The following is a 26,158-nucleotide window of genomic DNA, read 5'->3' as shown; positions in this document are numbered from 1 at the left end:
ATGTGGGGGGATCGCCCAAGATATAGGGAGAGCCCCGTTACGGCTGCACTTTTTGTTTCGTCACGGTCCAATTGTGTTTGATGGTCCCAGGGAAAAAGCAGCGCTCGTGCCTGGTCGAGTGCCGGGAATGATACACGCCAGGGATACACGGGGTTTTGCCCTGAAAATCAACCTACTATTTTTGTTACGTTTTTATAGTCCGGGTTTTGTTATATGCAGCTATGTTATGTTCCAACCTAACGGCGGACATCCATCCAACAAAGTCGATTGAATGCCTGCCAGGCTTGGTCCAACTTTTCCCTTGTGTCGTGCTTTAGGTAGGTTGCTGGTGGCGGAGCCTGCGCGCTCAGCATAAAGCAGGTCATGAACAGTGGCAAAAGTCGAGCATTTCTTGTACAAACCCATTCGGACGTCAGGTAGCTTATGATAGCACCTTGGCACCAAGTCGAGTTCCTGCCTAGGGCATGCCCGTCGAGAAATAGGTACCTATCCACGGACAGGATGGAAGTCTTGAGGTTGTGGATGCCCGCTGGCCAAGGTAGTACAGTATTGTCCCCTGATTCTGCATATAATCCAGACTCAAAAATCTTATACACTAGTTGGCATATATGCACTTTCTGGAGGCGGGGCCAGGCCCAAATAGCAAATTCAGACCTGGAAATTCTATGCACTGACTAGCATATATGCAGTACCTGGAGTATGCAGTTGCAGGGGACAATACTGTAGGTGCAGTCGGCTTGGTGGTTTGGTGGTGTTTTCGGTTAGTGCCGACAGTGGACTTTTAGCTCCCTTGTTACAGTTAGGTTACAGGGTTCGATGGGGCTTCGAGCGGATGTCCGTGCCTGGCAATCTTCCTTGATCCATGCAGCGAGCGTAACTGGAACCTCGATGGTTCGAGTCTATCGACAGAATCCATCAACAGCGTCAGGCTGCGGTCCACCGCATCTTGGGATGCAAAACTTAATGAAACCGGCACCGACGGGCTATCTTGTGTGATTATGGCGCCTTCGCTCTTTGTGCGGCCACCACAAAAAATCTGCGCCCGATATGGAGAGAGGCTCTTCGATGGCTGACGAACCTGAAATCTACATAGTATGTGTTGTGGGGCGCACCTGGTATATATCTACACTAGAGGTAGTATCGAGCGTCCCGTAAAGGCACGAGAGAGACGACATGACCTCAACGGCGCGGCGCGAGGCGGGAAAAATGACCACAGAAACTGGTGTACTTTCTGATACTAAAGACCTTGTCCCAGGTCAGCCTGTTCTAGATGGCCACTCTTGTGTTGAGGGAATCGCTCGTGCTTGCTTTCCGGGTCTACAGAACATCTATCCCGATAGGGTGGGACGGTTGGACAGCCTTAGGCGTTAGAGGTACGTTGTTGGCCGCTGGCACACTTATTTTGGGATCGACAAAAGTACCTTGAAAGTCAGCACATCTTTTGTGGTATAGACAGGTTGCAAGAGTACACTTGGGCAATTGACTGAGATCAGCCAGGCTCCTCCCTCTACCGACTTTCGAGACTCGTGTGTCGCTGCTGAAGCGACAAGCTGGATGTCGCGAGCGGATCGTTTTCTCTTCGCTAATGAAATCAAAGGGGGGGAGGGGGGGTCCGTCTTGCAGGACTGTAGACCAGCAGGTAACCGAAGCCGTCCGGCTTGGTGACACCGCGACAATGCTGCGTTACAACAGTCTACGTGAGGGTACGCCGCAGCCGTTTTTCCAGCCTACCCAAGGAGTGCCGCTCTATTGACTAGTTGAGGGGATTTTTTTATGATTGGCTGCTTTGATTGGCGAAGAATGAAGAGAGGTTTGCTTACGTTGCCATTGGTGTTGATGCTGGTGCTTTGCTGGGAAATACTGAGGGGTTACAATACTGTCACGGACGTTGGTTCCTATAGTGACTATAGCCTTTTTTTTTATTTTTTTTTATTTTCATTATCAAATTTCTCTTTTTTCGAACTCGCGGCAGGTTGCGTGAAGTTTGCAGATGCGTCGCTAGTGTTCTTTTAGCGCCCAGCTCTGAAGTATCCGTCATGTTTGCTATATCTCGCCAGGGTCAAGGTACAAGTGTTGTCAATTTCGTCCAGTGTACGATAACGTCAGCTCTTGAACAGAGCGATAGTTTTACTGACCAGCTGTGGGTTGGTTTACAACGGCAAAGACGTGGATGAGGAACCAACGACAATAATGTACAAGTATACATATATTGTGCCTTTCCAGGTTTGATATATCACTGGCAGTAATGACTGCTGCTGATGCACTGACGACTGTCAAAAATTCCCAGTCACTATCTATCTCTAGGTCGGCCGAGCAATGATCGCAGATGCCTGCAGGCGATTGATGGAACATTTCTCCATACCCAGAACGGACGATTGAAAGCAACAGTTTTGGATGGCAATCAGGAGCCTAGGCTTACACAAAAGCCAAGTTGATATCGGCCGGCCGGGCGCGGCTGACTAGGGTAGTCTAGATCCAGGCGTCGACAGTGTCTTGTAACTACTTGTGGGTATGTTACCTACATATTGAGCAGGATCTCGCATGAAGATAACGAGATGTCTCTTGACATGCAGCAGTCAAACTAGCCAAGTTACAGCATACTCCGTGATGACTGTTGTGCCATGCGGGACTGGCTGCCGGTCCTCAGAGGCGGTCACCCTTAACCGTTCGATGGTATGAAAGGGAAACGCCGTTGAGAGACACCAAGAGATTGCCTTATGCTCCCATAGATCACATATACGCAGTAATAGGCGACGAGGTACATGCAATATTGCATCCCAAAGGGTAAAGCAAGGGATGAGGGGTTGCTGTCAAGGTTTCGTCGTTGGAGGGAATGCCCTTTGTCTGTTCTTACCACCAACTCCGCTAAGATCAAGGGGCGGTAAAAGATCAAGAGTTATGTGAAAGGTGCATGTCTCGCCGCTATCCCCAACATGCAGACTGGGGTTCTCGTTACCAATTTGCTGTTTCAAAAAAAAGGGCGCCGTTTGTGACACCCGCTGGTTTCGATTCGGACAGGAAAAACAAAACGGCCTCGGGCACCAACCAGGCTGTGAGGGAGAATGTCACAATCTCAGTACGTACGGGAGCCCTAGACTTTGCAAGCAATGTGCGTATTGCTGCCAGGCCATTGTTGTAAATAGACCGGTCCATGATCGCCGTCTGGTCAACTCGTGGTTCCTTGTGCTTTCGCGTTATTGTTATTCCGTTATAGAACGCAGTTAGTCAGAGCAGAAGCTTTGGGACGTCATGATGGTCCTTGGGTATGTTGAGGTTGGCAATGTCTCAGCTTGCGCAACTCGGCAAAGCCCGCAAGAATGGCGTATGTACATCATTGAGAGTGATCGCTCATCGGGAGTGCAAGATATGGTTTGTCGATCGATATGCGTGCGGATGCTGTAGTTGGCACTGGGCTGAACCAGGGTAAGTGATCTGAATTGTTGACAGTATAACCCCAACTCTCTCTTGCCAGGGATTGATAATATTCGTTGACCCTCCTCCGCTATAGTGGCCGATGCCAACAAGCAGTTGTTCGAATCGACAAAGCTAACCGCACCCGCCCTTTGCGACACCTTATTCTGCCACTCCTGGCGCCAGCACTCGGTTGCGAAAAACTCTCGTCCGGCTCCAAACTGAGCTCTAAGCTACTAACGATCACTGCTGCGAAGGAACGCACAGCGAGTCGCATAGTACCATAGGAGACTCAAGGGAGTACATGAAGCAAAGACACCCCTTCTTATCGTCATCGTTTCGACGATTTTTTTGGAGGCCGCATCGATATGGTTCGCCACGTTTCAAAGGGAACCTGGGCGTTGGCGCCATACCAACCAACGTATCGCTTGCGCAAACCAACCCGAATTACACCTTCTAGAATCGATATCCCACCCAGATGAGCCATGTCACGAATCCAACTCTCACTGGAAAGAAGGGTACGGCGTACTTTGATATGACTGGAGACATGGCATCAGTACACCCAACTGCTCATGTGACTAGAAGCGTTTGCCTTGTTGCCCCGGTACGTGAACTTTTTCCGTCTCACAAAAGGAAAGTGGCAATATCCAAGTGGTCTGGGAGGATATTGTTGTCTTGAACGTTCCAGTCACTGACCTAGGAGACGGTCGCCTGCAGTCAAAAGGCCGTCTGCCCGACAATCTGCTCCAACAACTGCAGTAGGACAGCATGTCCTTAGAGTGCCAAGCGGTTCCGGGGCCGGCAGCGGAAATCTGACAGGGCAAAGACAGCAGATGGTGTTTCCTTTCAGTTCCAATTGATTTGCCGGACCTTGCCAGTGTTTTGGTTGTTGCGGTCCCAGGTCCTCCTAACCATACTGCGCTCGAGAGCGCCGGCCAGCCAACCTAACTCTGTGTGAAGACGAGAATACGGCAAGAATTGATCGCAGGAACACTTGTTCATGGTGGGAAACGTAAACCGTCAAGGCTCGGGCGCCAGTGCTGCCTTCAGACAGAGCAGGGCCACTTCAACAATCTTCAGGTTTGACAAAGTGAGACAGGCATCAGGGCCTTGAAGAAGCGTCTGTCATACCAAGCAGTATGGCAATCACTGACTGACAACAGGACCTCAGTGACCCCAAGTTAACCAAAGGCGAATCGCCAAAGATGCCGTCGGCTTGTCCATGTTGAGTGTCGTGTGTGGCTCGCCAGATAAAGCACGTCGAGATGCGGGGGATTGGCGAAGAAAGACTGATGATTGGATGTCGCAGTACCGCGAAGCTGCAACCTTCGTTACGATTTCGTGATTGGAAGGGCGCCTGTTCGTCGGCATCAACCGAGCGTTGAGTCGGCTCTGGTTATGGGGAATCGTGGCAAGCACGATCGAAGCGGTGCCGTGATGCAAGTGCGTCAAAAAGGACTGGAGTTGGTGGCGTGTTGAAGATAGTAATCGATCCTATCGTTGTCGACGGTGGTGCGGGAAGGAAGCGATACGCCGAGCAGAAACTACTAGAATGAGAAAAGACTGAAAGGTAGGATTGAAAAAGTCGTCGAGGTGACGAGAAAGGCTAAACAAGCACCTGACAGATTCCTTGGACGAATCAATGTTTTGCTTGGTATCTTTGCAGCAGAGGAAGGCGTTTGCAACTGCCCGGGCTAGCAGACCCAACAAAACGGAACTGAAATGGAGTTCAGCAAGGAAAGCAAAGCGCGTGTCGATAAGACAGGAAATGTCTTGGTTCTATTGCGTCTTGCTCTCTCCCTCGGTTGACCTCGTCGGACTCTAGATGAAGCCAATTGTGCACTGGAATTGTGACGAGACATTGACAGCCCTCTTCACAGCCAGGCGAGCGCCCTCATCTCAGCAAAATGCGGCACACATCGATTGATTGCAACGGGGATGCATTGTGCATTGTCATGCAATCTTGGGGAGAGCCGAATCGAGCACAGGCCATGGTTCCTTGACGGTTCGGTTCCCTTTCCATTTTCCAAAAATTCCAAAAGTGGCCCCTCCACACCCTGGTGCCCTGATGCCAAAAACAGAAGGCTAGGTGGGTCCTTAGCGGCAATCACAAATTGGACCCGCCCTCATCGGCCATTGGACACAGTCATTGGACAGCTGCTGGGATTGGGCGGGGCCGTCATCCCAATCTCGAAAGCGAATGGAGCGCGAACGGCGTGCTCTGGTTGGCGCCCTGGACGAGCTTGTGAGCGGCCCCTGCTTTGATATGCAGGTCAAAAAAGAGCCCGTTCCACTTTGGGGATAGCTCCTTTTCTTTCCCCAGCTCCCCCTGACGGATGGAGCCCTGCGAGCCCACACGCGAGCTCCGTTGCGACCACTCAAGCAGCCAAACGGCCAGGGCAGGATGGCACCCAGTGACCCAGGAGAGCCAGGAGTTGGGGCGTGGGAGTGTGCCGGGATGGAGTCTGGCAGGGGGGTTGTGCTTCGTTAAGGCCTTCTGGACCGCTCGCCCGTCTTGTCGCTCACAGGTCGCTCGTCTCTTGAACCGGCCGGGTCCTTCTTCTCCTCTTTCGCTTTCCCCCCAACCTAACTCCTCCATCCCAACTTCTTCAACAACCAAACACCAAACCATCGTCGGCGTCAACGGTCTAGGGGACTGCTGCTCTTTGTCATTCTTTTTCCAACAAAACCCATTCTTTCCTTCACAACCCCTTGGTTTCGACTTCACTCTCTTAGTCGCTTCCGTCCAGTCTTTTTTCCCTTTTCACGCAGATCCCCGCTGACCACGACGCTGTTTGGACAAACCGGTATATCTTGGGTAGATTCTTGGTACGGCCATCCCTTGCGTGCGTCTCCGGACAGAAGCCCCTGAGCCCCTGAACCCTCGAGTCCCAAACGTCCCCATAGAGTTTCTTCACATAGCAGTCCAGGAATGGCAGGAGACTATAGAGAACACCAAGATTCGCGGCGCACACACAACCACGAGACGAAGGGACCAGTTGCTAACAGTTTGACTTACTACAGCTCCAGCATTCCGACATATCCATCGTTTATAGGTAGCTTTTGAAGAAGCATTATCGAGTGCCGCGACCAATCTCACACCGACGACATTCGTTCTACCAAGCGTACATATAGCCGTACAGCACACTCATACACCACATACCACCACATATAAGCTACACTCTTTACATACACAAACGTCCAAATGGAGTCACTGAGAAGCTTTGCTCGCCGCACCGTCGACGATGAGTCGTCCAAGGACCACATTGTCAACCTCATGATCGCCCTCCTGGCGCTCGTCTTTTGCGCCCTTCTGTCAGTCACCATTCTCCTGCTCCTCAAGAGAATCAAGCAAAAGACGCCCGGGCACAGCGAGGGTCTTCCTCAGTACCGCGACGACCAAAAGCATTCCAGTAATCACCGACGTTTAACGATCTCGACCGGGCCCGGCGCCCCCCGGTCCAGCGTTATTGTCTTCAAGGATGGACAGCCCATGCTGGCCAACCCTGCTTCCCCTCCTCACTCGCCCGACAACGTTCCCGAAATCCACATTACGTTCCCGGATGAGCAGGATGACCAAGGCCGCCGCCGCAGCGGCCGTGTCCTTGTTGTCAGACTTGGAGAGTCGACTATTGGCCTCGAACCCCGTCAGGATGAGCAGCTCCCCGCGTACGAGAAGGAAAGCAACTCGCAGTTTGTCTCGGTCGATATCGAGAAGATTGGCGGCCTCAAGGAGAAGGAGTACCGTTAAAGTGTAGATATAAACGGCACAAGTTGATGAAAAAGAAACAAGACCGACCTGGCAAATTGAAGAGCTTGCTGTGCTCCTTTCTTTCTTTTCGGCACATGAGGCTTCTGTTGGGGTTCGCTGTTGCATTGATGACTTTTTCAAGTTTCGGAGTTTCAAGGCGTGTACAGGAAACATAGGACACTACCGCACGGCGAGAGCTGTTTACTTCTTTCTACATTTCAAAAAGGGAACAAGGTCTGATTCCGCGCGCTGGACGAGGCTTGCCCGCCAGAGGGGCGTTCGAAAGAGATGGGACAAGACATCAGGGGAGAGGCAGGCCTGAAGCATCACAGCACATGTTGGTTCTCCTGGGTGCCCCTGTACATTGTGCACATATTAGCCACGCCGCAACTTGGGCTCCGCACTCTTGACTTGGGAGGTTCTCTGTTGATGGATCTTGTGGGAAAAGAAAGCGGGTAGTTTCAATTGCGACGTATTTTGTCATTGGGAAAGCGAGAAGTTGGAAAGAGTGGTTGACATGGCTACCTCTTTTTTTTTTTTTGCCTTGTGCATGCATCATCGCTATTCTAGTATTGTGTAATTTCTATTCGAAGCTCTGTCACTTGGCCGAGTTTGTTAACGTCTCCTTTGTTTAACCACCATAGAGATGATATTAAGATCAGGACCACTAAAAAGAAAAAAGGGCTCACAAAACGGCAGCCATGGAGGGTTCTCATTTTTCTTGTATATAGTTTTTCATCCGACCCGGACGGCCTTTCATTAAATATACCCTACTCTGCCTCCGCAAAAGACAGACTTTGATCAAGCTGAAACATCTGATGACAGCTTCTTCCATGGTTTTTTTTTTTTTTTTTTTTTTTTTTTCTTCCTTTGGCTCGACCCAACAGATCCTGCACGGCCAGGGACCGATCACCAGACAGGATGGAAGCATTGGAGGGTTAGGGTTGAGGCTGTGATGCTAACACATGCCCGCCTTCGGGAACGACCTCACGACTCGCAAAGGCGTCGGCCGGTGAAGTGTGGGGAAATTGTCGCAGCACAAGTCAAGACCGTGACGGGATTGACATTTGGATTCCAGAATGCTTCAAGCTTCTGAAGGAGACCTGGATACCTAATTTATGCAATTGATGGAACTTTTCAGCTTTGTTCCACAAAAGCAATGGACGCGTTCGTCCTTTTTATGTCGTGAACACACACGCTTATTTCCACCATACATATCTCTCGTGATTGGAGCTTCCTGCATCTCATCATCGACGGCTCCACGTTCGTCTCTTTGATCCATTGGCATTTCCCCAAACAACCCCACAATCCCCAACGCAGTCGGCAGTGTGATAACCGACACCGACACTCTTTTGCGGCCTTACCACCACCGGCCGGGACGTGGGACTTAATCCCTCGCTCGTGCCGACATCATCCTCGCTATTTTTCCCTTTATTTGGACCGGACAAGAATCCCGCAGACTACAACTCTGTGGTGGTCCCTCACGCGTTCCTCCTTCCCCGGGCTTCCGAGTCGATCCCTCTCCGTTCGCCGCCACGATGCCGCCGCCGACAAAACCGACATCGAAGAACCCCCCGCCGCAGTCGCAGACGGAATACCAAGCAATTGCTGCCAAGTTCGCCGCCGCAAAGCGTGCCAAGGCAGCGCAAGATGCGGCAAAGGCACGAACGGCTGGAGTAGCGAAAGCGGCAGGAGGTGAAGCCATCGAGAAGGACCGCGTCAGTCTGGCCGACAAGCAACGCACAGCCCTCGAGGCCCGGCGCAAGTCCAACTTTGAGGCTCGCTGGCTGTGGACCGTCGGCTTCTGGGTCTGGCTGCTGTTGATCCACGTTGCCGGCATTGCCTACTTCACCAGCGGCTTCCTCCTGACCCGTCTGATGCTGGACGAGAAGTCAGTGTGCGACGCGCCGCCGACTCTGAATACTAGCACCAACGGAGTCGTGGACATTCTGCCCAACTGGAAGGGCAAGGGAACAGTGGACGGAGGCTGCTGGCACCCCAAGACCTTTGAGCGAGCCGTGGTTGTCGTGATCGATGCGCTGCGCTACGACTTTACCGTGCCCATCAAGGACGACGCTCCCTTTCACAATGCGTTCCCCTTCATGTACGATACTGCCCTGACCTCACCCAACAACGCCGTGCTCAGGCCGTTCATCGCCGATCCCCCGACTACAACATTGCAGAGGCTCAAGGGCCTGACTACCGGCACTTTGCCCACCTTTGTGGATGTGGGCAGCAGCTTTGCTGGTACCGCCATCGAGGAGGACAACCTGCTTATGCAGCTCCGGGACGCCGGCAAGCGTATTGTACACCTTGGAGACGACACGTGGGAGTCGCTTTTCCCGGGCTACTTCCAGGCCAATCTGAGCCGGGCCTACGACAGCTTCAATGTATGGGACTTGCATACGGTTGACAACGGCGTTATCGAGCACATCTTCCCCTTGATGAAGCGCAAGGGCGATTGGGACGTCGTTGTTGCGCATCTTCTCGGTGTTGATCACGCCGGCCACCGCTATGGACCTGACCACCCCGAGATGGCCAAGAAGCTGCAGCAGATGAACACGTTCATCAAGGATCTGGCGTCCAACATTGACGATGACACTCTGTTGATTGTTATGGGTGACCATGGTATGGACAGCAAGGGAGACCACGGCGGCGAAAGCGAGGACGAGGTCGAGGCTGCTCTGTGGATGTATTCCCCCAAGCCTGTGTTTGGCAGAACCAAGCCCGAGTATGTCACTCCCCCGGCTACCGCCAAGACTCGCCCGGCCAACCAGATCGACCTCGTCCCAACTCTGGCGCTGCTCATGGGTATTCCCATCCCTTACAATAACTTGGGTCACCCGATCGAGGAGGCCTTTGTTGGTCCTCGTGGCACTGCCTGGGACAGGCTGGCTGCCGCGGAGCGCATGGCTGCCGCTGGCATCAAGCGTTACCAGACGTCGTACTTCTCTGCCCGCGGAATCGAGCAGGCTACGACCCCTGGGTCGCCCGCTGATTTGTGGGATAAGGCTGAGGCTCTGGTTCCCAAGAGCAAGGTCAAGAAGGGCCATAGCTGGGAGCCTGTGTTCTTGGCCTATGCTGAGTATCAGAGGGAAACCCTGGATTATTCCAAGAGCCTCTGGGCCAGGTTCGATGTCAAGAACATGGTCATTGGCATTAGCATCATGGCCTCCAGCGTCATTGCTCTTCTTGTCTACATTAACAAGCGTACCGAAGATGACGACGTCTTGGTGATTGAAGACTCCGAGCTTGACCATGCCGAGAAGAGCCTGGAGCTACAGGGTATCACCGCTGACGAAGGCCAAAGCCTTGAGAAGCGTCTGTTCCGTGCCGCCATGTTGGGAGCTCTTCCTGGCGTCTTCGGCGGACTTCTGCAATCCTATCTGTCTGGCAATGGTGATTGGTATCGCGGTTCGGCCGTCGGCGCGCTCACCAGCGCCGCAACCGTCTTGGTCGCTCTGTACGATGCAGAGGGACCCAGCTTCAACGTCCTCCCCACGACTCTCTGGGGCTGGATGGCCGTGGTCTTTACCATCAGCCAGTCTATCGGCTTCGCCTCCAACTCATACACCATCTGGGAGGATTCGATCCAGCTCTTCATGATGACCACTTTTGGTCTTGTTACGGCCTTCTCGGCGTTCCGCATGGAGTCGCTTCCGGACCGCTTCATGACCATCTATCACTCCGTCCTCTTCGTTCTGCTGGGCCGGCTCGCCTCCTTCTCCAAGCTCTGCCGCGAGGAGCAGATGCCGTACTGCACGTCGACCTATTACGCTAGCGCCACCTCCTCGACCTCGGCCCCCTGGCAGTTGGCCATCCCCTTCATCGCCGCCATCATCCTCCCTTCCATCATCAAAGCCTACCTCGCGCCGTCCAAATCATACGAGGGTCTCGCCCCGACCTGGATCGGTTACGTCTTCCGCGCCGGCCTTTTCTTCTCGGCCATTTACTGGGTCCTCGACGCCGCTGACAACGGCAACTGGCTCTCCTCGCTCTCCTCCCTTTCCTCCTACCTCCCCTCCTCGGCCTCTGACACCCTCTCCTCCCTGCCCCCTCTCCCAGACAAGGCCCTCAAGACCCTCTCCGTCTACACCGCGCAAATGATCCTCAGTCTCGCCCTCGTTGCTGGCTCCACCGCTTTTGTCTGGGCTCCTCCCTGCATCTCCATCATCACCAGCGCTCTCCGCACTCCCAAAACCGCCGCCGACCCTCTCGCTGCCATCCCCGGCGCGCAAACCGCCCAGGTCACCGTCCTAGGCTACGGCAACGCCCACGGCGCTCGCTACCTCCTCCTGCCCTTGAACTTCTTTGTCGCCCTCTTCCTCCTCACCAAACCCATGGGCGCCGGCGCTTTGGCCCTGACCCTCTGGCAGTCCCTCTCCCTCCTCGAGATCCTCGATTTGCTCAACCTCCCGATCGGCTCCAACCCCATCGGCCCCGTCATGCTCGCCCTGCTCGGCCAAAATGCCTTTTTCAAGACCGGCCATCAGGCAGTTCTGTCTTCCATTCAGTGGGACAGTGCCTTCATCCCGCTTTACAGCATCAAATACCCCTGGTCGCCCCTCTTGGTCATTCTCAACACCTTTGCGGGCCAAATCCTCGCTACCATCTTGGTCCCCATGCTCGTCCTCTGGAAGAGCGGTCCCAAGAGAAGAGGCATCTTGGGAAGCGTGAGCAGAGCGCTCGGCGTTTTCGTGGCGTTTTATGCCACCCAGGCGTTGGCGACCATGATGTGGGCCGGGCATTTGCGCAGACACTTGATGCTTTATCGGGTGTTTAGTCCTAGGTTCATGACGGCGGCCGTGACGCTTTTGGTGGTAGATGTGGTTGCCGTGGTGGTGGGGTTGACAGGTGTGAGGGTGAATATGATGAGTGTGGCGGAGGTTTTCGGGTGGGCTGATTGATCTATAAGAAAGGGAAAAAAACGAAAAGAAAAAAATGAAGTGAATGTTCATGTTGATGTTGATATGTTTGCATAATTATACTGTTGGCATATATAGAATGGTTAATTGGGTGTTGGGTGATTAGGTTGGGTGGGTTTGTGTATAAAAATGTTCTAACTGTAATGGATGGGGTTGGTTACACGAAGTAAAGAAACGGCTTGTAGTGTACGGCTTGAATATAAGAACCAAGAGAAGAAAGCATCAAGCTTGAAATCATAAGGTACAAAACCTGTTACTCATGAGCATCACGAGGGATTGGCGCAGGGATATATATGGCCGCTGCGTAACGGTGAGCTGGCAACCGGGACTATATTCATTGCCTTGGGTCAGATAACTCAAGAAACCAAAGTCCCAGAGAACATTCAATATTAAAACATGGAGGGTGAATCAAGTTTATTAGTCTTCAGTTCCCTCCCTCCATCAAAGGAAAGGAGAGAGACTAGGTAACTAACAACAAACTATCTGATCAATCACCCAGTTTTCTTCAAAGACCTGCCCGCAAGCCTCTGTTTCTTCAAGTTATTTGCTCCAGCAATTTCCGCCCGTAACGATTGTATGATGAACCCTCACCCAGTAATATCCAGCCTATAAAAAGCAAAGTCCAGCGACTCGCAGTTGTACTCTCCTGATGACGTTTCCTGAATGCATCCCAACCCGAAAAAAAAAAAAAAAAAAAAAAAAAAAAAAAAAAAAAAGTGAAAAAAAAAAAAACAAAAGACAGAACAGAGGCCAAGTACCAAAAGTCAGAATTGAGTATGATCGGATCCATCCTCAACATGTGACATGGTGCCAGCTCACCCGCCAGGGCTTTGTTGGAGACTAGATCCGCTCTAGAAAAAACACCGAGAACTGATGTGTCGTTACAGGGCCGTGGTATTCTAGTCGGAAGTAACGCCTTGCGGGCGGCCATCCTTGTAAGCTGGTCCAGGTTCCCCCCATTCTTCGGTCGAGGGACTGTCATGATCCTTCTTTTTCGCTTCTTCGGGTTTGGGGAGTGGAGGGACTTCGCCTTTGAATTTCTGGACTGCTTCCGCCAAAGCACTGAGTTCATCGCCCATGTTATCCAGTTTGTCTGCAAATTTATCCCAGAATGGAATTCCCTTTTCGACATCCTTAGAAATGGAATCATCTGGCATATCCGTGTTGAACCGTAGTATGTCCTCAGTCATATCCGCGTCGAAGAGTAGTATGTACTCAACAAATTGGTTGAAAGCTGGCACAGTAGTCCTAGTCAGCAACGCTCACACTCCCAAGAATACTGTGCACACCACTGAGAGAGTCTTTCAGGGATGGATAGGTGACTTACCCTTCAAAAACACGTTGTAGAAAGCTACCGCCTTCTCCTGGACCCCTCCTTCTTTCCTGTAGACTTCGTCGTTGAGCTCCATCTGTCTCAGAATGTCCCGCTCCTTTGGAGGTCCATACAAGCCATCGTGAATCACAGCCAATTTACTGATGTACTCTAACTCAGCCACGCAATACGCATGCCCATACGCCGGGTGCTCCTGGAGATTTGGGTAACGGAACTCGCTGATCACAGCAACCGTCCGATCAAAGAGGTGGTTCGTCTCCACCACATAGTCGCTGGGTTCCCAAAGAGTTCTATCGATTGGCGACTCACGCCTGTAGATCTTCCGGATGGAGCCCGCAAGTGATTGGAGTGATACCTTCCTTTGTTTCTTTGTGGGAACGTCTTCCGGCCTCGACTCCGACGACCTGTTTCGCTTGTGGGGGTTTCTCAACTTATCAGGCAGAGGAAAAGATGCCTCGGCATTCCAATTAACTTTGGACGCTTCTGGTGTTTCGGCCATGAATTTTTCCCATGCAGCTGATGGGGCGATGGGCTTGCCATCGGCATCACACTTGTTGACGGGAACGCCATTCTCAAACCGAACGAGAGAACTTTTACTGCGTTGGTGGCGTTCATAGGGCTCCCGACCGGCGGTTCTTGGTCTCTCTTGTTCTGACATTGTCGTACGCTTGAATAGGTGACACGGAAAGGGGTCTGGCTAGCAAAAAGCGCAAAGGGGAGTCAAAGCAGTAAAGATAGCAGATAGTCTATCAAAGGCTTGTTTTGATGCTGAAGGGGAGTTGATGCGTTGGTTGCTGATGCTGACTGATAATGATGCTGATGAAGGTGCTTGATGATCGAGTGAAGATGGCGATGGTGATGCTGAGATGTTCTTCCTCAACCACAGGCCGAGCCACGACCATTTATATTCAGTCATCTCAGCTCTTCATCCTTCTCGCTGAAGCTATCTCCAGACCAACGACCTTCCAGAGCGCTGCCATCATGCAGTCGAATACAAAGAACTCGAAGGCTCAATGAACTTCTCAGGACCAACCGACACCGACACCGACGAGGACTCAGTGCACGCGCAAAGATTGCCCCGACATCGTGAACATCCGCCCATTTCAAAAGAAAGAAAGAAACAACATCCTCAAGGGCATCGGCGAAGGAGTATGTATCGTAACCAACATCACCCTTATGCCAAAGAGACGAGAGACGAAGACGACGATATGACGCGCAGGCTGTAAAGACCTCAATAGACGACATGAGATGCACCAACAACCGCCGCGACGTAAGGTGAGTGACAAAGATCATCCATGGAATAGCAGGTGTGTCCTTGAGGACTTTGGGCTGTTAAGGAATCAGTTTTCAAAGAACCGAGACAGAACCAACCCAACGCAACGAGTACACCGCGCCGAAAGCAGTTACACAGCAGTCGGCGCGCCTCGATTAACATATTCCAGGGGCAACTCGCCAAATGCCACGGCAGGCAGGAACGGACACGTCGCATGATGTGAATAACATAAGGCAGCAAAAAAGAACGACCGGAGTAGACTACGACATTCAAAAGCCAACGGCGCAAGTAGGCGGCAAAGCATCTGAAATATGCCCTGAGTGATTCGAACAAAGTGCTGCTGCTGCTGCTCAAAACTGACAGCATCACCATCAACAGCAAAAAAAAAAAAAAAATCTTCGCATCGACGGGGTCCAACCCTTGGTGACCGTTGGTTATCTATCATCCATGAGCATTACAGTGGAGAAAAGAGACAGACCCACGAGACCTTATAAGCATTTAGTTCAAGTTGGTGATGTTCCGTTGCCCAAGTTGAAGGTTACCTTGCTTGACCTTGATGTTGGTGTTGGTAGGTATAAGGTCTGAAGGGAGACCGACCGGCCCACTCGATACTACCTGATGTCTTTTCGCCGCTTGAGGCAAGTAAGTGGAGACTGTCCGGTTGGACAAAAATTGGGACTTGAGGTTTGATAGTCAGTCATTAAAGTGGTTAGTTAGCTCCTATGTAGCTTTCCTTTTTGAGAGGCACCGGAAATTCTTGGAGGTTCGGCGGTTACATTAACGGTTTTGATCGCGAGGATGTTGCTGGATGAAGCCTACTTTTACTGGTGATGTTGAAGAGACGTTGACCAGTACGTTACAATACGGTGATATCAAGAGATACACCGCCGCCGTGCAGGACGGTTTCGTAACAGAGCGTAATCGCTGACACCAGCGATAGACCAGAATAGAACGTCGACACTCCGCGAAAGCAAACACTTTCGTCCAATTCCAGACCTTCAGTCATCTCTCACTTTGCGCTTCATTACTCCTTACAACCCTCAGAGGTAAGAAGGCGAAAACATTTCCGTCACTTCCCAAACCACTGAGAACTAGAGTGATACCTTCCCCCAACCCATACCTCATCCACTACGGAGGGTACCTGATGTCTGAGTTTGGATACATAGTTCCATCAACCTTGCCCTTTGCCTAACAAAGCCCGATTAGCTCAGCTGGTTAGAGCGTCGTACTAATATCTTCTCCGAGATATCAAGTCCATGCGAAGGTCAACAGTTCAATCCTGTTATTGGGCAATCTTTTTGCCATTTTTGCCTCTTATTTCAACCCTTTATCGCCGAATGTCTGCTGTTCTGATTTGGTCCTTTTTATATTCACTGTGCTATTGTTTTCACATCTTTGAATGCGGAATGGGAAAGAAAAGGTCAATCAATAATGAAGAGTTTGTGTGGTGAGCGACTTGTTTCGGACATCGTTTTTTTTTGTTTTTGTTTTTTTGTCCCTCAAGTGTGGAAGGTACACACCAGCCAAGACTCTAGGCCAGCAACATCAATCGAAGTTGGATTGGTCCCTGCTTTTGACATTTCGGTATGTGGAATGCTCCAACTGCCATTTAGAGCGCGAGAATATTACAACCAGGGAACATCACGAAAAGAAGGTCTTTAATCGATATGGTCATTGAATAATCGAAGTAACCGACATTGCGTGGACTAACAAATCAACCCATGCTGTCCATCAAGGACTGTTCTACCGAAGCTTCCCAAAAACATTTTGGCCATCATTACGTCGTAACACTGCAGACAAAAGAAAGGGATATCGTGCGCAGTCAAAAGGAAAAGAACAATGTAAGGAGGCCCCATGCAGCTTAGTGCTTGTGCAGCTTGTCCTTGATCTTCTGCTTCAAGCTGGTCTTGTCCTTATGTCCGTTCTGGTCATGTTCAAGGGCTTCGGTGTTACCAACGAGGGAGCCATTAGCGTCATCCCTGTGGATTCCCTTTGACTCGAGAATGCCTGATGATAACATTGTCAGTAACTCGGTTGGAAATGCTAAATTCAGGAGATTCACTTACGATCAGCGTCGACACCAGCTCCAGGTGCCGCCGCATCAAAGTCGCCGCCATCTGCCTGAAAGCCAGTAGCATGGTGGATAGGATGCGACTCCGGTTTAGCCTGCTCCTCCTTGGGGGCGTTGTTCTGGGGCTCCTTGACACCTCCGTCCTCGGCCTTGCCGGCATCTCCGCCATGCTGCTTGGCAACTTCTCCTAGAGACTTGGGGCCAGAGCCAAGGCTCTTGTTGGGGTTCTCGTCGGCATCCAAGCCACCATCACGGTCATCGACGTTCTCCCTCGACTTTACATGAGTGGGGTGCGTAGAAGGATCATTCGGGGAACGAATATCGTTCTGGGCCTGAGTACTGTCGCCAGGGTGAAGAGACGAACCCCGAGTAGCGGCTGGGTTGACCTTGGGTACGTCGTGCTTGGAGGAGCTCTGATCCTGAAAGGTAGTGGACTGCTCGGCCGGAATGTTCCTGTGGGACGAGAAGGTATCGTTCAGGGGCTCGGGAGCGTCAGCCGTGTGGGTGGTGGTCGTGGGAAACGAAGTGTTGCTGTCAAGGGGCTTGATAGCGGCGGTCTTGGGCGCAGCGACGTTGTAGTGAGAGTCAATCTTGGGAGTAATACTATCGGGGCCCTGGAACGCGTTGGTCTTGGGGTTGACAGTAGAGTGCTCAGGGATGTTGTAGTGGTTGTCAATCCTAGAGTTGACGGTTGGTGGGCTGTGGTCCTTCTCAGCCTCTGGTACCTTGACCAAGTTCGCTGGCTTGGGCTCAGTTCCGTCCTTCTTCACAGGGCCAGCAGCGTCCTGGGCGACGGTACGATCGGGGACCATCTTCTCGCCGACAGCCACGCCGGTACTTTGGCTGGGTTCTAGAACACAAGCGTGTCAGGATCAAGTCAAGAGTAAACCATGTCTCAAGACGCACTCACCCATGTTACCAGCATCGTAGGGCTCCCCCTTGGAGACATCGCCCATCTTGCCCGAGATAGGCTCCTCATGGGACTGGCCAGTTCCATAAACGGCGTCCACGGCTGCCTTGGAGGCCTGGGCGGCGAGGTTAGAAGCTTCCACGGCGAGGTTGGAAGCTTCAACGGCAACGTTGCTAGCAGTGGTGGCAGCAGAGCTGGCGACCTTGTTGACGGTCTCCATGATGGGCTAAGGTGGGTATCAAGGATTGGCGTTGTGCTTTACTTTTTCTTCTTTCTTTCTCGTGGAAAGTCAACAGATGGGTATCTCGAGAATCGGTATCAGGTGTAAAGAACTTTGGTAGTTGAGAATAGAATAGACGTGGTAGGCGGAAGGGAAAGAAGTGAAACTGTTTGCTATTTTATTCTTGATCAGAGTGGGGGTACACGACGGACCCTTTCGATTACAAGGCTGGCCTCTTACCTCATTGCTTCGCGAGGCCGCTGACGTCTTTGTTGCAGACTTGATTTGGATCCTGGGAAGGAGGGGCCCGCCCCGGGTTGTCATCCGAGGAGGCCTGGCCAAGCAAACGTGCCTTCCATCGTCCGAGCTTGTACACAAAAGCATCCCAACCCCCCAGCCTTGGACGGACTTGACGGAACGGAATCTCCACACCCTCTAGGTTGTTCGGGCCTTCGGGGGGGCATTATGGCCACTGATCGTCGCCGCCGAGAGGTTCAACCGACAGCTTGTACGCATTTTGTATATCTCAGGGCCCCTTCCTGAGCAAAGTACCTACACTACCAGCCGGGCAGCCATAGATTGGCCGTAGTACATCATATAGCACACATCCCAAGTTTCCCTTTCTCCATCCCATCTCCAACTCTCCAGTCGCTGTCACTGTTTCGTTTTCTGGTGTCGGTTACAAGCGTTGTTCCTTTTCGTTTAGGACGCCATCGTGCATGAATTATCAGACAATCACGGATTGCTGTTTTGATACTTTTCCACGGGCAAGTATATCTTCAGTTCCTGTGTTGGTTGAATTGGATCGATGAGCGGGAGGTTCAAACAAAGACAAGAAGAGGTTAGTGGGGGAAGAGCTGATGACGCCAGTTTCAGCCCACCTTTCTCCAACGAACTATCAAACGTAGGTACAATTACGTCACAGAAGCTCCCCTCCACGTGCTGTGCGTAGTGTAAGCCATCAGGGCAGTACTACCTAGCGCAGTAAGTGCGGGGCTTTCTCCATTACACTACAGCAGACGCGGTTATGCGCGGGACTCTCTCCTCACTTTCTTCAGTCTCTTCAACGGGCCTCTTAGAGCCGCGCTGTCAGGTTTTTGTACTTCAGTTCTCTCAAGCTTCGTTCGTTACTTCGTTGCCGGTTATCCTTGGCTTCGTGTGGCTTGCATTCACTATGTTTTGTTGGCGAACTGGAGTGATTCCGAGCAGCCCCACGTCAACCACCACTCATCGAATGGAAGGTCCACACCGGGCAGCCGCCACTGAACTCCATTCCACTGTGTTGCAGTGTTCCGTCAAGTTGCACTCCATTTCGGGCGCTACAGTACCCGTGCCTCGCCCCCCACACTCGCTGTGTCGGGCCCTGACGAGAGCGAAACCCACCTGTAAGGCCGGGCCGGGCCTCCATTAACCAAATTCCGGTCCCGTTTCCATGCTTGCACAGGTACAACCGACACCAGCCAATGCTTGCTTCAAACAAAACAACCGAGGTCAAGCGTTGCACAAGGGTTCGATTCAGGACAAGACGACTTCTACCCGACTGTGGAATGCTATCATCATCATCATCGTCATCATCATCATCATCATCATCATCATCGAGAAATCTGGCTGCGACAAATGTTGCGAAAAGAGTCCGGCATCTTCTGTAAACCCCGCGGGAGGTAAATGACCCTGATTGACTGCCCGAGTGCTCTCTGATGGCTTTGTTTACTTGCCCCTTTTCTTGCCTCCGCATCTTCACTTGTACGGTCATCCAGCTTTGTCTTCCTGCTCCACTGCCCGTCATCAAAATAAGCTTAATTTGACAGTTCGTATCTAGTAAACGAAGATCAGAGAGCTAACATTAGTCGTTATGTGTATGTACAAGAAGAACTAGAAGAATAATATTATATCGGGAACGACAGACGCCCAAAGCAAAATGAAACCACAAAAGCCACACCTCATCCTCTCGCTCAACCGACACCTAGTCCTCCTCAACAACCCTTCTGGTCCTCTTCACAACCTCCATCCCGCTGCATCTACACCTGCCCTCGCTCTCCTCCACCTCGTCCGCACCACCGGTACTGTAGCGTTCACCGCACTGCCGGTAGCATTCGCCATTCTCGCCGCCGCCGCAAAGTTCACCTTCCCGCCACCCACCGCCACAATGAAAACCTTTGGATCTCCCGCTGCCACGGTACCAGCGACGTTTTCCTTCTCCGTCCTTGACACATCGTCATACGGGAACGCATACCCCTTTCCTTTCGGGCTGTTTTGGTGCACCACTCTGCTGTAGTGATTCGTGATGTTGTTGCTCTTGTAGAACGTACTGATTTCCTCACCAGCTGGTTGGTTGTTGTTGATCAGCAACGTACTTCTGTTCAAGGCCGCCGCCAGACGCGCCCCGACGTTTCCTCGGAACGCCTGGATGTCGAGCTCGGCTTCGGTCGCGTTCGCCGGTAACGGTGGAAAGGCGAACGGGCCCGTGGAACAAGAGTAGATATCGGCCGCCGACGGCTTATCAAATGTAATCGTCTCGCTGTTGTTCGATTTGAACGTCAACAGACCCGTCCCCGCGTCAACCCTTCCCTTAACCACCCCCCATTTGTTCTGCGTATCCACCATCAAATCTTCCTTTGCATACTTGTCCCAAACTTGCTTCACATAGCCGTCATAGTACCCGCTGAACAAGCTTTCCTTTCTCGCTTCAGCCATCACCACCGCCGAATTGGGACTCATCACCCTCGTCACCTGCCCATCACTCTTCCTTCTCACCACCAGCTTTTCCCAATCCCCTCCGGCCTGCTTCAGTTCATCGACCACCTTGTTCAAGCCAGTCTCATACCCCATCCCTTCAACCTCTTGGTTATCTTCCGGCTTCCCCGTGGTCCTGATGACGCCGAGCGAGGCAGGACACTTGCCCACCAAATCCACCATCGAGACATTGGCAAACAGCTGGAACTCGTTAAAGGTAAACTCGACAAACCCCCACTCCTTCTCGTAGTTTACATCTTTGTCGTTGGTGACACTCGGTTCCACCAGCGCCAGGCCCGCTCCCTTTCCATCTTGCGGCACTCCGTCCACCGGGTTCAAAAAGAACTCCAGCTGCGAATCGACGGAGAACCAGATCCTCGCTCCCGCCAGGCGGGGGATGGTTACCGTGCGAGGAGACGAAGAACCGGGGGCGTTGAGCGGGATGGCGATATCGGAAGGGGGGATGGGGGTCAGGGTCTTGTTCACGGAGGCATAAGTGTAAGCGGCGTTGCCGCTGGCGGAGAGGACGAAGAGGCCGCCGTCCAGGGTTTGGCCGGTGATGTAGGCGTACACGGTGGAGGAAGGGGTGTTGTTCTCGAGCGAGATGGTGAGGGTCTCGGGGGTTGTTTGGTTGGTTTTGGCGGAAACGAGGGTGCTGTTTTGGAAGGAGACGGTGAGTGGCTGAGGCATGGTTTCGGGAGTTATGGGTGCGCCGCGGGGAGCGGTAAGTTGACCGGTGTTGAAATATGGGTAGCCGGGTGGTTGAGTTCGTTGTGGAAACATGGAGAGAATTGCCATGATGGCCGAGTTGATGAGTTGTTGTTTCATGGTGGATGGACTTGGTGATAAATAAATGAATGGAAAACAAGCCGTACCTAAGGACAGATGGGGGCTGCTGCTTGTATGAAAGAAGAGATGAGAAGGGGGGTATCAGGTGGGAGGGTAGGATGACAGGTAGGTATGCCTCTTAATATCTTTCTTTAGTTGAAAATGCTACCCATTCCGCAGAAAAAGTGAAGCATGATTCTCTCAACTGACTGAGATCAAGGCGCCTGTCCAGATGTGAAAGCCCACTTTATATCCTGTTTGTACTACTTTTTCCATATTCCAGTCAAAGACAGATAGATGCAATGACAAAATCGTGATCCACGGTACGATCCGAGGAAGTTGAGAAACCAAGAGAAGGAAAAAAAAAAATCCCGAACACCTGCCCTCAACTGGTGATGCGCCCACAAGATCATCGTCTTTTCACATCACTGATATTCAGGCCCCTGGACTTGGCAAGGTTGAAACTTGAAAGCTTCTCAGATCTCTTCTTCCAGCCAATTCTTCGACAAAAACCATGGCCAGATAGTCAGTCCCCCACCACCTTTTCGGATGTGTAGGTAGCCAACCTCTGACTTCCAACTGTTAACGTCACTACCTCGCCAACCAAGTATAGTCGCGCCTATCCCCCTTTGGTAGTATCACTGTCTCTGTTTCTATTTGCTACTACTTCTACCACTGCTATTGTCATTGTTGATGGGACCGTTCAGTTGCTACGTTGCTTAACAGCTTCCTCATCATCTATAGGTACTATGGCGCTTTCACTCCTTGGTCTCCTGTTGATCCTCAGGTACATCGTATACCTGCTCTCTTTCTTCCTTGTATATCCACGTACTTAGCTTGAAGATTCTGAACCAGTTTACATCATGCGGATTTTTTGGTAATGCGTCTTGTGGTGTAAGACATATGATGGCTTATACATTTGAAGAAGATGGCGCACACCCAAAGAAAACAAAAAAAGTGGGGAGGGGGGAATACCTATTTTGTCCAAGCATGGATTGGATCTTTTTCGCCCCCTTCTTCGAAACCTCCGAAAAAGAACATCAGACCCTAACCTGTTGTTGTTGTTGTTGTAGTGTACCTGCCTTAGCATTTATTGTTCCGAACGGTGTCCGGCTGAGACAGATTGCTGGGAACTTAAGCAAGGCACCAACCAACCAACCAACCAACCCTCCCAGCCGCCAATCCTCTCTCTCTCTCCCAGATGGAAGGATTCCCGAGCGGGATGGCTGGTGACCGGACCCAGCCCTTAATTTTCTTTACCTAATCTTCTCTCCCCGCTGACATGAAATGACATTGACCGATCGCCTGGGCTGTCAGATCCAGCAGCACGTCGTTCGTCCGTCCGTCTGCATGCAGGTCATCCAGTCATCCGGAGCACCGATATCGATGAAACAGATGATCAAAGGCGGTCGGTCACATATGCCAATTGTTGCAACGGGATCGATGAATTGGGGCTAGCGTCATGAGAGTTGAACGTTATGCGGCTTGGCGCGACCGGAGCGCAGGCCCGCAACGGTCGATATGTATACATATATATATACACCACGTTTTTTTTTTTGGGTTGTATTGACATGATGCAAAGACCTAAGCTCGCTTGTCAAGTCAAAAGGCATGTAGGGTCTTCTTGCATTGAAACCTACCAGGCCTTAATCAATCATTGATGGATGCGAGGAAACAGCCAAAAATATTAGCCCAACAAAAAAGCACATCCAGAGGAAGGGGACATACCTATCGGTAATTCTCTCCCGATTGAAATCTGCACACAAACAAGTAAACATGACACAAGGGGAAAAAAAAATATCTAAAAGAGGGCTTCGATCGTAGGTAGGTTTGCCATGGAACTCGGTCACTCGGTTCCTTGGAAACAACCCAGTCAGTTAACAGCGTTTGGGGGTGGTTATCTGTATGTATGTCTTGCATTTCCCGTGTGAGAGCTGACCTTGGCGCAGGTTGAAACCAAAATCCTGTGAGAAGTAATGTATGACTTCAGTTGTGTTCTGTCGAAGACTTTCTCGCGGAGGGAACTAGCGAAAGGATTGAAACTGAAAGTGTCAACCACCGACCTTCCACTTATCAAGTCCGTCAGTCCTCTCCCACTGCATCCTATCCTACTACCTACCTACTATCATTGTTGAACCGCATCAACCCGTTCCGTTGTAGAAATGTGTGTATACCGACAAATTCCTACCCGCAGAACTCAAGATGGGCATTTGAGGTAGCTACCTATCACCACCACAACAAAACATCTCGACAAAAAGACTGGATTTAACCTCCCGCCATCCGACCAGCAGTCACTCAACCGCCTTCACAAGCAAGACGTTGACATTATGCCCATCTTCACCTCTGCAGGTATGTGCACTACTTTGTTAGCGCGGTGACACTGCAAGTGGCGATAACTTTATTTTCCTTCCCACAGAAGATGATCGGTATGCCCGCCACCAGCTAGTCGAAATCTGTGAGGTGAAGATACCACGCTAACAAAGTAGTAGATTCCAGCAGAGGTGTAGTGTACACTACCGATGCGGCGGCTTCAAACGGCGCAGCTAGCGAGCCAAAAACGCCAAAAGTCCGGGGAAATCTGTCATTGTAATTGGGTAAGACGACGCTTTGGGTGTGAAATTCTCCGAAAGTAAGCGCCACACCCACACCTTACTTGCACTACACAGAAGTCTGGGGTAAAGTGTGTGAGGATGACATTTTGTGAATACGCAAGTTTCAATGGAGGGTGGTATTCTGTCATCACGCTACCCTTCAACTACATACTAACGAGTTGGAGTATTGCACCCTCAGTCCCTTACTGCTTCCTGGGGAAGTGGAGATGACCATTCACACGTGGCTTCGATAGCGTGTTGAACCCCTCCTGCGTCGTTGATGTGTGAGCTGTCCTGGGTAACGTGGATGTGACCTTGACTTTGCGAAGATGGGGTTTTCTTCATACACCCCTTTCTTGATCATATACAGGCGGATGACCTTTTCGTGTCCCTGATATTGCAGGTTTCAAGACTGATCAAACATCTATGCAGGTGTTGAGCGAGCCAATTGAGGCACATCTGAACTCGCATATAAACAGTCAGATACTAGTACTCTTGTACTCTTTCCCTGTCACATGAGTAGGTTGATATGCTCTCTTTGCCACAGGATTCCAAAGTAATCACTGGTTCTCATCAGAAGCCATCTGCTAAGCCAATCATCAGCAAACCAACAACAACAATCATCCAGCGCGCCATCGCCTCAAGGGTTCTAGCACCACTATTGATTTCATAGACAGTCTGATTTTTGGACATGTCCGAATAATCACTAAAGAACCAGTCCTTTGCAGTCTGGTTCTCCCTGGTCACAACAGGAATTTTGCACACCGAGGTCTCCGCCTTCGCATTCTTGCACCGACCGTCCCAGTCCTGCGCTCTCTTGGGGTCAGTCGAGTTGAAGTAAGCCTTGATGTAGCGGATGACGAGAGGTGCCTCCTCCTTCGGGGGCCCGCCGGACCACTTGGGGTTTCCGTTGCTCCAATGTGACAGAATCAGGTGGCCATTTGAATTAGGACTCGGAACATTGGAGCCGTTCATCTTGGCGAGCAGGACTCTGTCAGCATAAAAGAGAATCTCGCTGGGGTTGTAATCAATACGGTATTCATGGAAATCGGCCGTGGGATCGAAGGGCAGGTTTGCCTGCATGAAGTTGTCGGTTTTCGAGGCGTCGTAGCCATGCGCGGCGGCGGCTCGGGATTGCAGGACGAGATTGACCGGGTAAGCCTTTCTGCTGTGGTCGAAGTCCTTGGACAGAAATTCCATGTCGATCTCCTGGGTATCGTTGAAGTACTGCGGAGGAAGATATGTTAGCGGAGTTCCAAGGAAGAATTACATACGAGGACTGATACTGACCCAGAAAAATGCCGCACAGGTACCAGGGATAGTCGTCAACTTCATCGAAGCTCGAAAAGTGCCATAGGAGAGATCCAGTCTGGCAGTATCAACCTCAGCCACAGGCACCATGCCGTCAATCAGGTCCTGTCTGACAATGAGCTGTAGGCCGTCAGAGGCCCTGTTCCCAATGTTGTCCACATATTCCACGTCATCCTTGATGTAAAACATCTCGCCATATTCTCCACGAGCCTTGGCCTTGGTCACGTTGAACTCCTGGCGCAGCCAGTCAGTATTGGTGGAGATATCGGGCATGCGGGCAAAGTTTGTCTCAATAAGATCGGTGAAGACATTCTGATAAATGCCGTCGAGGTTATCACTTTGATAGCCACATTCGCAGTCGGCAAGGACTTGTCCTGAAAAGGCCAAGGCAACGACCAGAAGGCAAAGAGAGTGGAATAGTGAGAAGGGGCGCTTGGCAAAGTGACCAGAGCCAGCACTATCGTGCTCCGGCCCGTTGCCAGCCATATCCAATAGCATCATGGCGGAGTTGAGACAGGTTCATGGAACGCAGGGTTCGTGGTTTTTTGGTTGAATGGGAAGTGATGGAAATGAATTTCCGAGTCCCGAAGCGCGCGACGGCCGTGAAACAGAAGATATCTGTAATGTGAGGTACACACCGAGTGAGTCGCGTCTCTCCTTGCTGAGTGTCTTGAAGCCCAGGCCGAGTCTACTCAGACGGTTGTCAGAAATTCAGCCGTTACACGACCGAAGAACGAGAAGGTAGCGGTAAGGCACGATATGTAAGAATGGAGTATGGTTTATGAAGGCGATTCTAGTGCT

At 51.5% G+C, this 26,158-nt stretch overlaps 6 protein-coding genes and 1 non-coding gene across 8 annotated transcripts; 3 read left to right on the top strand and 4 right to left on the bottom strand.

The window, feature by feature from the left end:
• The first annotated feature begins 5,874 nt into the window (after positions 1–5,874).
• On the top strand, positions 5,875–7,982 carry NCU06509. Of its 2 annotated transcripts, none has more exons than XM_011395624.1 (2): positions 5,875–6,240; positions 6,436–7,982. In XM_011395624.1, the coding sequence occupies exon 2, from the start codon at positions 6,617–6,619 to the stop codon at positions 7,160–7,162; it is 546 nt and encodes a 181-aa protein (XP_011393926.1). In that variant the 5' UTR covers positions 5,875–6,240; positions 6,436–6,616; the 3' UTR covers positions 7,163–7,982. The 2 variants fall into 2 exon arrangements, with proteins under 2 accessions (XP_011393926.1, XP_011393927.1); XM_011395625.1 differs by having other exon boundaries at positions 5,963–6,257; positions 6,436–7,947.
• A 199-nt stretch (positions 7,983–8,181) lies between these two features.
• com (compact) lies at positions 8,182–12,402 on the top strand. Its single transcript, XM_952055.2, has one exon. It carries the CDS (start codon positions 8,701–8,703, stop codon positions 12,067–12,069), a length of 3,369 nt encoding a protein of 1,122 aa, XP_957148.1. The 5' UTR covers positions 8,182–8,700; the 3' UTR covers positions 12,070–12,402.
• Positions 12,403–12,986: 584 nt separating this feature from the next.
• NCU06507 (hypothetical protein) lies at positions 12,987–14,078 on the bottom strand (the record flags this gene model as incomplete). The annotated part of the gene is made up of 2 exons (XM_952054.1): positions 12,987–13,321; positions 13,415–14,078. The coding sequence occupies 2 exons, from the start codon at positions 14,076–14,078 to the stop codon at positions 12,987–12,989; spliced, it is 999 nt and encodes a 332-aa protein (XP_957147.1).
• Positions 14,079–15,889: 1,811 nt separating this feature from the next.
• On the top strand, positions 15,890–15,985 carry NCU15226. Its single transcript has one exon. It is a non-coding gene; the product is annotated as a tRNA-Ile (tRNA).
• A 207-nt stretch (positions 15,986–16,192) lies between these two features.
• NCU06506 (hypothetical protein) lies at positions 16,193–18,735 on the bottom strand. The gene is made up of 4 exons (XM_952053.2): positions 18,135–18,735; positions 17,675–18,067; positions 16,760–17,614; positions 16,193–16,700 (listed from the first exon to the last, which is right to left on the bottom strand). Exons 2-4 carry the CDS (start codon positions 17,892–17,894, stop codon positions 16,555–16,557), a joined length of 1,221 nt encoding a protein of 406 aa, XP_957146.1. The 5' UTR covers positions 17,895–18,067; positions 18,135–18,735; the 3' UTR covers positions 16,193–16,554.
• A 1,154-nt stretch (positions 18,736–19,889) lies between these two features.
• On the bottom strand, positions 19,890–21,317 carry NCU06505 (glucanase B; the record flags this gene model as incomplete). The annotated part of the gene is made up of 2 exons (XM_952052.3): positions 19,890–20,218; positions 20,249–21,317. The coding sequence occupies 2 exons, from the start codon at positions 21,315–21,317 to the stop codon at positions 19,890–19,892; spliced, it is 1,398 nt and encodes a 465-aa protein (XP_957145.3).
• A 3,302-nt stretch (positions 21,318–24,619) lies between these two features.
• Positions 24,620–25,630, bottom strand: NCU06504 (hypothetical protein; the record flags this gene model as incomplete). Its single annotated transcript, XM_952051.1, has 2 exons — positions 24,620–25,273; positions 25,337–25,630. The coding sequence occupies 2 exons, from the start codon at positions 25,628–25,630 to the stop codon at positions 24,620–24,622; spliced, it is 948 nt and encodes a 315-aa protein (XP_957144.1).
• Between the last annotated feature and the right edge of the window lie 528 nt (positions 25,631–26,158).

The sequence above is a fragment of the Neurospora crassa genome, linkage group III, assembly GCF_000182925.2.
Source record: "Neurospora crassa OR74A linkage group III, whole genome shotgun sequence".
NCBI classification, from domain to species: Eukaryota; Fungi; Ascomycota; class Sordariomycetes; order Sordariales; family Sordariaceae; genus Neurospora; species Neurospora crassa.
Note: the sequence above shows the minus strand (reverse complement) of the source record. Positions and strands in the feature narration are given on the sequence as shown.

Bases quoted from the DNA above. Each gene is read 5' to 3' on its own strand.
- NCU06509 (XM_011395624.1), top strand. From the start codon at position 6,617: ATGGAGTCACTGAGAAGCTTTGCTCGCCGCACCGTCGACGATGAGTCG.
- com (XM_952055.2), top strand. From the start codon at position 8,701: ATGCCGCCGCCGACAAAACCGACATCGAAGAACCCCCCGCCGCAGTCG.
- NCU06506 (XM_952053.2), bottom strand. From the start codon at position 17,894: ATGGAGACCGTCAACAAGGTCGCCAGCTCTGCTGCCACCACTGCTAGC. The intron at 17,615-17,674 runs GTGAGTGCGTCT...CTTGTGTTCTAG, and splicing joins CTACGATGCTGGTAACATGG to AACCCAGCCAAAGTACCGGC. The intron at 16,701-16,759 runs GTAAGTGAATCT...TGTTATCATCAG, and splicing joins AGCTGGTGTCGACGCTGATC to GCATTCTCGAGTCAAAGGGA.